The following is a 12,318-nucleotide window of genomic DNA, read 5'->3' as shown; positions in this document are numbered from 1 at the left end:
AAGGGCAAGTATGATAAAAGAAATAAAAGTTGTACTCACTCATGAAAATGCTCTATTTTAGTCTTTATATGAATATTGAGCATATGGCCCATGCAGAGTGGGAGGGTTAAGGCAGAGTTGAGGTGCAGCCCATATGACCTCTTCAGTATCTTGACCACAGGCACCCAAGCCCAGAAATTAGCGAAAACGAGGAACAGTGAAATACAATAGGAAAAGCTTGGGTCAGCTTCGAAGCTACGAAGGTATTCAAGCAGGATTTTTTTTCTATCACATTTCCTGACTGCCATAGACAAACTCTCTGTCCCAGAGTTGATGTTGGAATAGGGCACCCAGCATTACCCACTTAGAATGAGAAGTTCAAGAATTCATTTTGGCTATCCACATCTGCAGGAAATGGAATTGGTTCCAGAAGAGTTCTGAGTATCTGGTACTTTGTTCACATGAATCCCTCCTAATCCCTGGTGCTCTGAACCATGCTAGACTTCTGGATTGCCCAAATTGACTAGATCTATTTGGTTGGCCACAAAACCACCTTCATTGGATATTTAGAATATTTTGCCTAACCTCCATTCACTAGACATCGAGGTTATTCCAGTTTTTCACTATAAGCAGGATAATTACAAGACCAGTTGGTTATAAATGTATTTGAAATTTAAAATTAATTTGAAAATGTTTTGGAAAAATGGAAAACATACATACATAAAGGAATGAAAAATTACCTAATGGATCACTAATACTACAAATCCAAAAATAACCGGTGTATAGGATTATAACCACTTTTGCCCTAATTCTTACTCTGTTTCATTTTACCAGATTGGTCTTGTTCAGGTTCTTTTCAGATGCATTGTATTCTGTGTCTAGAAACCCTTAACTAAGTGACTATTCCCAGATTTCCAATTTCATTATGAATTCATGTTTACTAATCCTACCAGACAAGAGGTCAATACTGTAAATGTATGCATAGAGGGGGAGGGTAGTGTAGTCTCCTCTTCAAATGCCTTCCACATTGACAAACAAAGCAGAAATAATACAGAGTGTATGATAGTGAAATAACTGGAGAATTATAGGGACCCACTGGTACAGTCTTCCATCTTTTAAGATCATGTACTGTCTTACTGAGATTACATATTTTGATATGGCTCTCGTTGTTGTCTTTTAGCAAAACAGAAGCAAAAAGTGGTAAGTTGTGTTTCCTTTTTTTCCTCTACTGTTCAGGTGTCTGTACATACTTGCCTGCAATGCTCATTTCATCACTCAAATGATAATAAGATATGGGCTGAGCCTCCTCGTTGAGGACACCTGGTAATCATCCGTTGCTTGACTTAGGAACTAGGAGTGTTGTGGCTGATGAGGAGGCACTGATCCCCGCCTTGTCATGCATGTTGAATCCTCTTTTTCAGACGGAGCACATTCCTCCTTACGATGTTGTGCCATCCATGCGTCCAGTGGTGTTAGTGGGGCCGTCACTCAAGGGTTATGAGGTACAACTATCAGACTGTTTATAGTTCTTGGTTAAGAGTTCAGGAGCACTTGCTCCTGTGGGATCAGTTTACATGTTATAATTACCAGCTGTCAAGGATGTGTGTGTGGGGTGGGGGGATTGCAGATGCTACTCTCTTCACTCTCTTGCACACATTTCATCTTTTTTTGAGAGAAAAATAACCTCTCTCAAAACATAAGTGTCCTGGGCAAAGATTTATTCCACATTAAATTGGGGGGGGGGAAAGGTCTTTATATTTGTCTCAACTGTCCCAATATTATTAGGAATAATAGAAAATAACACACCAAAAAAATGCGCCAGCAAACATAAACCTTCTCAAAGCCCCGTCAAAGTTCACCTTACTGGATATTCCTTACTACAGCATGTTTCTCCGTGTTTGTTTTAAAGTTCACACAGAAAACACAGACAGTAAAAGTGTTAGTGAACTTCTCAGGAGATTAATTCCATAATACCACATAACAGAGAAGAGTTGAGACCTACGTGTCCTGTAGTTGTTGCCATTTTGCCTTTGTATCAGCATAGATCAAAATAATGGAAGGGGGGCTATGTTAAAATCTGAAAGTGGCAACTTCCAGAGTGTCAACTGCGCTAGGAAAGTGCCATGGCACTTAGTAGACACTTGGTACACATTTGTTGAATTAATTAGCAGAATTCTTTGAAGAGGCAGATCTAAAACTGTCTCTCTCTCTTTCTCATTCATATATATATTTGTTTCTATATATATATACTCATATATCTGAGTTGCGGATACCAGAGAACTTGACCTTAGTGTGGTTTACAAATATACAGCCCTGGGCATGAGGAATTTCTGCTCATCTGTGTGGACTGACAGGTCTGCTGAGTTCACAGCTGGGAAGCTTCTCAATGGACACAAATAAAACTCAGGCATGCCAGGGATACCAGCATCTGAGTACAAAGCTGGTCTATTGTTGTCTCCTGGCAGTAATCTATCCTCTAATAACTAAAAAGGAAAAGAGTTTACCTTGTGTCTGGTGAACACTGCTGGTTCATTCCTTGGCACTCTAGAGGGGGACCAAGCTGGGGCGGGGGTGGGTGTGGGTGGGGGAGATCTAATAACTCCAAGTGGTTAAGCATGAAAAATACCTTCTATGGTAACCTGTCTCTAGCGGCCAGATGCTTATATAGATCTGAGCCCTGGCATGATGTCTATATCTTGTACTCTCTTGCTTTTTACTTCTTTCTCTCTCTGCTGTTTTTGCCTCATTCTGTTTTTTTTTTTTCTTCTTACCTCTGCAAAGGTAACAGACATGATGCAGAAAGCCCTCTTTGATTTCCTGAAGCACAGGTTTGATGGGAGGTGAGATGAATAGATTTTTATAGTTTCATTTTCCTATAACTGAACATGCATGTTAAATGGATCGCTGTCTTTGTGACTGCAGAAGTTTTCTACTGAAGGAATGATGTAGTGTTCAGAGAAGAATAAAACATAATACCTCTGAAAAGATGACATATAGAACTGAATTCTAAGGAAAATAGACCTTGAAAAGGAAAATAATCCATTTGTTTTATATAATGTATGCTTTTGTTTTCTTTTCTTAGGTGTTATGTTGATTAATTTATATCAAATCTTTAAATTAAAACTATTCATTGTTGTTGTTGTTGTTATGTGCTGTCAAGTCGCTTACAATTCATAGCGACCCTGTATATAACAGCCCTAAACTCTGCTCTGTCCTGTGCCAATTGCACTGTCTCTGACACACCCAACCTGATTACTTCAGTCACTGAATCAATCCACCGCATAGAGGGCCTTCTCCTCCTGCGCTGTCCCTCCACCCTCCCAAGCATGATGTCCTTCTCCAAGGACCGTTCTCCCTTACAACATGTCCAGAGTATGTTAGACGGAGCCTCAGAATCCTTGCCTCCAAGGAGCCACCAGGTTTAACCCTTTCCAGGATGAATCTGTTTGTTTTCCTAGCAGTCCATTGTACTCTCAATACTCTTCTCCAGCACCACAGCTCAAAGGCATCAATTCTCCTTCTATCCTCCTTGGTCTTTGTCCAGCTCTCTGGTGCATAACAAGTGATTGAGAAGACCATGGCCTGTATCAGATGCACCTTAGTCTCCAGAGAGACACCATTGCTCTTCAGTACTTTGGCGATGTCCCTAACAGCAGACTTTCCCATTGCAGTACACCTTTTCCTTTCCTGGCTACTGGTGCCAAGAGTGTTGACTGTGGAGCCAAGCAAACTAAAGCTGTGAACAATCTCAATCTCTTCACCATCCATCCTGATTTAGAATACATCTGGTTAAATATTCTTGATTTCCAACTTCTGTCATCAAGCTAGATGATGCTATTTAAAAATTTTATGTATATCTATTAAATTTCTTCTTTAAGAATATGTTGTTGTTTTCAGCAGGAAGTAGCTAAGAGAATATGCCACCCCCTTTTCCTTATGAATCAGGGTGAAGTCTCTCTCAGGGAGGAGTGATAGGGAATGGCAAAGGACACACTGACAAAGGAGATTAATCAGAACTGGCTTTGACAAGCACTGTGGCAATTGGACAATTAAAACAGACATTCGGTGGGGGCGGGGGAAGAAGAATGAACTGGGGAGGAGGGTAGAGAAAACAGTGGAATAGTGAATGAATGAGAACCCAAAATCTCTGTAAATGTTCATCAAAACTAATAAAATTTAATAATAATTTTTAAAAAAGAATATGTTGTTGTTATGTGCTATATGGAGCCAGAAACAGCTCACAGCTGACCCTCTGGTGGATTTTCAGAGGATGTAAATCTCATGGGAAGAGATTACCCATCTTCCTCCCACAGAACAGCTGGTGGATTTGAACTGCTTGCCTTTAGGTTGGCAGCACAACTCTGTACAACCAGACTACCAGAGCTACTTGAGAGAATCTAAGAAATGTTTTTATAAGCCTCTCAAGAGGAATATTTTGTAGATATGTAAGTAATAGTTCTTATTTAAACACTTAATTTGAAATAGATTTTCATCTAAGTAATGTTATTTTGTTAGCATGTTTTGTGTATCTGCCATGCCTCTTCATCAATATGGCTCAGTTGTTAGCCATCACATAATTTTATCATTTAAGTTTTGTGGAAAAAATACATAGAAAGTTTCTACGTTTTTCAGAGAAATAGAAAAAAAGTCTCTACTTATAAAATACCAGTGCTAAGGTCTTCAAAATCCAGAAAGTACTCCATTTAAAAACAATTACATAAGACTATCTGAAGACTTAACAGAAATAGAGATGAAAATAGTATGTACTCAGACTATGTATAAATGCATCTTATTTATTCCCTTGAAAAAGACTAAATAATTGTAAAATTAAACAATCTTCAAATACATTTTAATGAGTATAGTTATCTTAAGGGGGAAAGGCAAACACAATGATGCTTTAAATTCAAATTGTGCATTTTCTGAGAAGAGGAAAAAACCTTCTGAATAATTGTATAAGAACATGTAGTAATATGCAAGATTGCACATAAATGAATTGAGATTTGAGTTTAAATAATCCAGATTTTTATTCAAGATATTAGAATGCTTTATTACCATTATGTGTAACAACTTTCACATAGACCAGGATACCTTAAAAAAAAGTATATAATGACTCATACACAATAGATGGTTATTGTTGTTCATTTAAAATCACAAGACAACGTATTCCTGGGCTGCAGGGGGAGGTGGAATGGGACGATGGCCAGGAAGTGTGTTCCATCTGTCATTTGGGCTCCTTGCCCAGTGCTAGTCAACTTATAAGGGAAGGTGTGTGTCAGGACTACAAGTGTCATACATCATTTCTCACAGTTCATTGACTAGCACTAGGTCCCGTGGTTGCCCCTAATTACAAAAGAGATTGGGAAATGCGTGGACTCAGTGTCATTTTTATGAACCATTGAGTTAGAATTGCCATTGCTGTTATAGTTACAATTGAGTTAGTTAGCATTGCTGACCTTCCAGCATATTTTCAGAGGCAAGTAAATCACACAGGATGAGACGCCCATCTTTCTCCTCTAGAGCATGGTGGATTCGAACCATGTCCTCAGTATAGAAGGAAGAAATTAATTGTATTGAATATCAGTCTTTGCCTTATTCATCTAGTAGGCTCAAAAGGGCTTAAGCGGAAAACTGTGTATTAATATTCCACTTTCAAGGAGTAGGCAAAATTTAAATTGTTCAAAGACAAAAGAAGAACCTTGAATACAAAAATGTTGACGTTGAAAGGAAATATAAATTTTCTTTTCATCTCTCTCTCCTCCAACACTATAATCAGCTGGGTGGCATACTTCTGTTTGAAAACTGGTTAGTGGGATTTCACTTCCTAAAAAAGCATTATAATCAAACAGCTAAACTTGCTCATAGTCTGGGTCTTGGTCCTGGCCTGGACTGCAGCCTTCATTCTCATGCAACCTCTCATGGACTGGAGGCAGCTCATAGGCACTGCACTTGTTGGTTGCATCTTCAGCTGGCTGTGGAAACTCATGGTTTCTACCCTCTTATAATCTCAGCTAAGTTGTTATTGTTGTTGAGTGCCTTTGAGTCAGAACCAACTCATAGCTGACTCTCCAGCGGGTTTCCAGAAGCAGTAAATCCCATAGGAGGAGATTGCCCGTTTTTCTCACTTGGAGCAGCTGGTGGATTCAACCTATGTACTTTTGGGTTGGCAGTGCAGCTTTGACCTTATTGTACCATGGACTCTAAACAGCCATAGAATCTGAACAGAATCCATCCGTAACATACCTTCCATTTGTTCTAAATTCTTCAGCCCTAAATAACCTGCTTATAAACAATAGAGTATAATATTTGAGAGAACCTATGAGAAAGAAGGAAGGAATTATGAAAATTTGGCAAAGAGAAACAATGTGACTTAATTATTATCTTAAAGAATGAAGAATCTGGCATTCTTCTTCAATGTGAAGCCTTGAAAGAGGAAGTGCATTCCATTACAGCCACGAAGATTTCGCTGCTATCAGGGGAAATTGACAGCTTTAAAACCTTCTGTACACTATTCAAGGTGAATTCCAGTGCTAAGTGTTCCATGGCAAGAGGGCAAGGCTGAGATGCTGAAGATGAGAGAAGGGATCCAGCAACAGCAAAAGGAAAAGTTGGGTAAAGATTTAACTTTGCAGAGGTCTCATGTACAGCAGAGGTAGAGGACAGAAGAGGAGATGATATGAGAGAAACACAGACAGAGAGAGAGAGAAACTTACTTTCAAATAATGAAAAGCCAGTGCAACAGAAAAAGCTGTAATGAATTAAAGTGGAAAACTGGAAAAGAAAAAGAAATTTGCTGGTACTTGAACTCTGACCTGTGTCTCTGTGTATAGTAGCCTTAAATTTTGATCTATGATAATCTGCTACATTGTTGCTGCTGTTATTGCCAGGTGCCACCAACTTGGTTCTGACTCATAGTGACCCTGTGTTGAACAGAGGACTCACTTCCTGTGCTATCCTACAATTGCTGCAGTGTTTATGTACTTTAAAAACAAGAAAACAACCCCAAACCCATATTGTTTCATTTTTAGCAACCTTGTTTCCACTTTTTAAAAGACTCAAAAGAGGACTAGAGACCACTTGGTAGTGGTTCTGACCCACTCAGTGGCCTGAGCATTGGGGGCTGCAGGCCAGTGTTCAGCTGTGGGCTGAGCACTCCAGTCAGTAGGGAACTGCTGAAGAGGGACAGAGGGCGCCTGAGGGCACGCCTTCGGGCCAGTCTGCCACCTCAGGCTGAGCAGCAGTAAATTCAGGGGCAGGGGACGGCCCATTCTTCCTGCAGCTTCTCCTTGGTCACAGCCTTTTCAGCAGCAGCCTGCTCTTTCTTTTCAGTCTCTTCCAGATATCTGCAGAAATACAGATTGGGCATGACCTCCCACGGGTATTCCCAGGAGATTGCACCACACATGTGCAAGACCTCTTGGTGTGCACACTTTGGGCAGACATTGGGTCTGTCGTTCTCATTGAGGGTCTTCTATTTTCCTGACCTTCTACTTTACCAAACATGATGTCTTTAGTGACTGATCCATTCTAATAACACATCCAGAGTAAAGGTGAACCATTCTCTCTTCTAAAGGATATTCTGGCTGCATATCTTCCAAGATAGATTTATCTGTACTTCTGGGAATCCACAACATTCATTCTTAACTAGACTTATAATCCAGATATATCAATTCTTCTAATGTCTTCCTTATTCATTTTCCAGCGTTTGTGTGTATAGGGGGCAGTGATAAATACCTTGTCTTGGATTAGGCACCCCTTAGTCCCAACAGTGACATTTTTTCTTTTCAAAACTTAAAAGAAGTCACGGATTTCTTTTGTGACATATTTGCCCAATGTGACACATCGTTTGACCTAATGACTATTGCTTCTATAGACATTGATTATGTTTAGCCAACTAATAAAAAGCAAGAAGACAATAGAAATTCTTTAACTGAAACCAGACAAGAGACCAATTACACAAAAGGTTTTAGCATGGCAAAACAGCCAATGTGCTGTAATAGAAGTCTGCCCATGTTTCATTGGCTTCGCATGCAGTTGGTTAGAGCAAGGGAAAGGTCTATTATTATTTTCCACAAGGAATAAAGAAGATGTCAGTTGGCTAACGGCTTTATTGCTTTTCAGACTTTGGCTAGGAAAATAATTTCACAAACTGGATTAAAGCCAAATAGCTTGTCTCTTCCAGAATGAAGTGCTTCGTGCTTAGTTTATCTGATACCTCAGAAATGATTTGAGTTAGTTTAGAGCTATTTGCTATATCATTTCATTGCAATAGCTACTACTATGGGGACTCATTGTAAAATATGTAAGAAAAAATGAAAAGCACAATATTAAATAGTGCTCGAGGGGCTCTTGTAAACATAGATATTCACAGGTAGTGATGGTTCCTGTGCACGCGATCATAGATTCTGCCTGGCAAGCTGCAGCAATGGCACCAGACAGACAGAGACACAGTGATACGCAGTTCATGAAACTTCCCTGTTCATTTAACACCATAGACACATATTTGAATCATCCTTTCAGATGGGATTTATTCAACAGTTGAATCTATCATTTATAGACTGAGGAATAGACTCTCGAACCATTGTAATATGGTCACCTGCGTTAATCATTTAAAATCCCATTATAGTTGTTACTTTAGGCTTTCTGACAATTGGATTAGATCGCTCTGTGTGACATTTCTTGGATGCTTTGTAGCTGAAAAATTATGGCCAGAAGCGCTACATCATAGAACCTATACAGATAAATTTTAATTTATAACAAACTGTTAGCTGAGGAACATTTAAGGGGGTGTCAGAGGCTTTAGAAAGAATCTGAGAAAGAAAATTGATAACGCAGCTGGAGAGGAAATGGAAAAAGCTGATGTTCTTACGAAGCAGTGCCTGTTAAGGGTGAAAGGAGTTAGTAATTGCAGTCAACAGACCAAAAAAGAATAATTGTCTTCTGTTTTATAATCAATATCATCCTCCTATCATCTCCTCTTACTATTCTCTACTCAAGTGCAGCCTCAAATACTAGAGATAGCTAATTAAATACTTTGTCATCTTTAAAATACTGGGTTTTGATTGCACCATATTGTATCTGGTTCTCCATCCTCAAAGTGTAGTTTGTGGGCTCTGGGAATGGGAGAATTCATGGCGGAGCAGATTGCTAAATTTCAAGGATTAGGCTGTAAGGAAACAGCATCCTCCAAGACTTTAATCAACTCCAATGATTGCTTGTCTTGTATGCGTGTGCCTATCAACATATCACACAGGGTAATTATTAGGAGCACCGTTTTATGCATTGCCTTGTTGGTTTCCAGTGTTGTTCTCGTTACATACACAGCAAAGCCATTATCTCCTTTTTATTGTTTAGGAAACTGAGATTCAAAGAGTTTGCCTGACCTTTCTGTGGTCATGCAGCAGCAAGAGAATGATCCAGGAAGGAAACTCAAGTCTCCTTATAACTTCCTTCCCTGATCTCCTGACACTGTGCTGTTATCTTCTTTGGAACACTTTCTCCTCTGAATGCTGGGAGCTTTCAAAGTATAGTAACGGTGATAGATATTAGATGTGGCAAGAATAGAGTCTAAGAAGACCTTGAGAGTTATATTGCCAGTGTGGAAATACTGATTACTTCCAAATGAACGTGTCATGACTGAAAGTATCTTTTCATAGAAAACTACTACAGCAGATACTGGACTATGATGATTATAATTAATGCAAAACAGAAAAAAGTAAGGGGCTCAGATGTACTGGATTTAGAGTAAGATTGTTGCACATTTTCAGTAACATTTGCTGCTACGGTCTGTCATCTGTCTGCTGAGGTGCTGCAGACTTACTGGTCTTTCCTCTATCAGCGAGTAACTATAGTCACTATCCAAAGGGTTTGCTATGAACACATGCAAACACTGAGGCCCTGTGAGGAACAGGAGTGAATGTAGCACAGAAAGACATCACTTTAATATGGGAGGAGGACACATGTAAGTTATATGGCATTCGATGGTGAATATTGTAGCCACATTACAGAGGGGCTTTTTATGAAAAAGGAAGATAGGGTTTAAGGTCTACTTTTGATAACAGAAACGTCTTTCTTAGAAAAGAGAAATTCCTACTTTGTCCTGAGCTATTTTCCATGCAGTCGTATTCTTATTAATAAATAACTCAGATTAACAAATTAATTAGTACTTAATTAGTAAATAAAACAAGAAAAACTTTCATTGCCCACATCTTTCTCTGTCTTATTTCTTACTTTTGTAGAACCTTGGTTGCATTTATGAAATGCCTTTGTAAAGTATTTTTAATGGAAAAAATTAAACAAAAAGAACCAACAGTCATTATTTTGCTTAATAGAAAGATAAAATCTGATTTTCACTTAAGTAGAATGGATTCTTTGAGCCCTCTAAAACTCATTACCGTAGAATACCAAATCTTGTTCCTAAGCCAATCTGCTTGTCTCTAGTTATATATCTTTCTATCCAGCAATTCTGTACAAAAATGAAAGAAAAGAAATAAGAAACAAACATGAACAAAAACTAAATGTGAACAAAAATAAACTAATACCTTTCTGTAAAGAAAAGAAACTATGAACAGAGGACGCATCTATAAGATTTTTATGTCTCTTTATATCCTGTGCCCATTTTTCAATTGGATTTTTTTCCCTTATCTTGTTGTGGTGCACAAGTATTTTATAAATTCTAGATATAAGTCCCTTATCGGACATGTCATTACCCAGTCTGTAGCTTCCCTTTTTACTCTGTTTTGGAAGTTTTTGGATGTGCATAGGAATTTGATTCTTAGAAGGTCCCATTCATCTATTTTATCCTCTCCTGGTTGAAGATTTTTCAGGGTACTTGGAAGACTGTTTATGTTGTGGATTAGGACTTCTAGAGTTCTTCCAAGCTTTTCTCTAATGAAGTTTATCGTCCTTGGTTTTAGTCCCAGGTCCATGATCCACCTAGAATTTTTCTTTTACTTTTCAAAGAGAAGAGTATACTGGGGGCAGGGGAGAAGGGGTGGGCAGGGAGAAAAGTGTAACAATGAATGAATGGAAATCCAGTCTCTGTAAATTTTCCTTAAAATTAATAATAATAAAAAAATTTTAGAAAAAAGGTTTTATGTCTCAAAGCTGTAATGGCCAAGATATGGGATTTGCCTGTCCATACATGGTTTCAATCCTGACTATTTCAGGCCACAGCCATCACTGACTGTACATCTGTCCTTGACAATGTTGCTTATACTGGAGAAGCTGAGATTCCTGGAGAAGAAATCAGAAGCTCTTAGAGGTAGATTTTCTCCAGTAACAAGCTCTGTTCTGGGACTCAAGAGTCTTTTTCAAGACTTTTGAACCAATAATCAGACATACTGTGTTTCCTTCTGTTTCTTCATTTTCTTCTCTAAATGAAGAGGTTATATCAGATTGGAGTTGTTTGTTGGTTTATTTTTCAGATTGGAGTTTTATATGTCTTTTAGCAATAGCACAGTTTTTTTCCCATGGTGTCATATCACAAAATGTACACCAGAATCTAGGACCATGTGTTTCTCCAACACAGGTAGGACAGCTGGAGCCCCACCAACTAGACCTCCTGTCAATGCTCTGAGTGGCTTTGGGGGTATATCTACAGGGCTCTTGGTTTCTGTAGATGATAATTTTAAGATCCATCAAATAATTGATTATGGCCTCAAAATTATAAAAATCGGAAACTTCTGACAACCTATAGCTTTTAACTATGAGTCAAACAGTGCTTTTTTCCAAGTGGCACCAGAACTTCTGCATGTCCAGTAACTTTAAGGAAATTATTTCCAACCACTTGAATAAACCAGTTCATTGCTACTGAGTGAGTTTTGACTTGTAAGGACCCTGCAAGACAGAGCAGAACACCTCCTGGGGTATCCAGTCTCTACAGGAGCAGACTGCCATTTCTTCCTCCCAGCTGATGGCTTAGAAACAGCCTACTTTGGGGTTAGCAGCCTGTGCTGCATACTATACAGCCAGGGCTTCTGTTTGTAGAAAAAAGAATCCAAGCCCATTGTCATCGAGTTTAGGCCAACCTAATAAAATGGCCCTTCATCAGCATTCCAGGGATGTAAATCTTTGCAGGAGTAGAGTGACCTTCTGGTCAGCAGCTGAATATATGTTATCACCATTCCACTGGGACTTCCTTGCTTCTGTAAAGGCTATTTTAAATTTTCCACAAGGAGTCCTCAAGATTCCTAAAATCAGGGGAAGAATCTTCTGACAGTACTAGTAGCATACCCAAACAGTTGAGACTCGAAAACAATTCAGTGATTATTAACGCTACCCTCCTGTGTAGTGCAGGAGAGGAAGACCCTGGATGAGATGGATTGACAAAGTAACTGGGGT

At 38.9% G+C, this 12,318-nt stretch overlaps 1 protein-coding gene across 4 annotated transcripts in view; it reads left to right on the top strand.

Annotated features, from left to right (window-relative positions):
* CACNB4 (calcium channel, voltage-dependent, beta 4 subunit) overlaps positions 1 to 12,318 on the top strand; it is a 360,400-nt gene that overhangs the window by 315,863 nt on the left and 32,219 nt on the right. For all 4 annotated transcript variants that reach the window (XM_006880771.1, XM_006880772.1, XM_006880770.1 and 1 more), the window contains 3 exons: positions 1,160 to 1,179; positions 1,401 to 1,481; positions 2,761 to 2,819. In XM_006880771.1, coding sequence (XP_006880833.1) covers positions 1,160 to 1,179; positions 1,401 to 1,481; positions 2,761 to 2,819 — 160 coding nt within the window. The remainder of the gene's footprint in view (positions 1 to 1,159; positions 1,180 to 1,400; positions 1,482 to 2,760; positions 2,820 to 12,318) is intronic.

The sequence above is a fragment of the Elephantulus edwardii genome, unplaced genomic scaffold (genome assembly GCF_000299155.1).
Source record: "Elephantulus edwardii isolate Elephantulus edwardi_28Jun2011 unplaced genomic scaffold, EleEdw1.0 scaffold00010, whole genome shotgun sequence".
NCBI lineage: Eukaryota > Metazoa > Chordata > Mammalia > Macroscelidea > Macroscelididae > Elephantulus > Elephantulus edwardii.
This window is presented reverse-complemented; position numbering and strand designations above follow the sequence as displayed.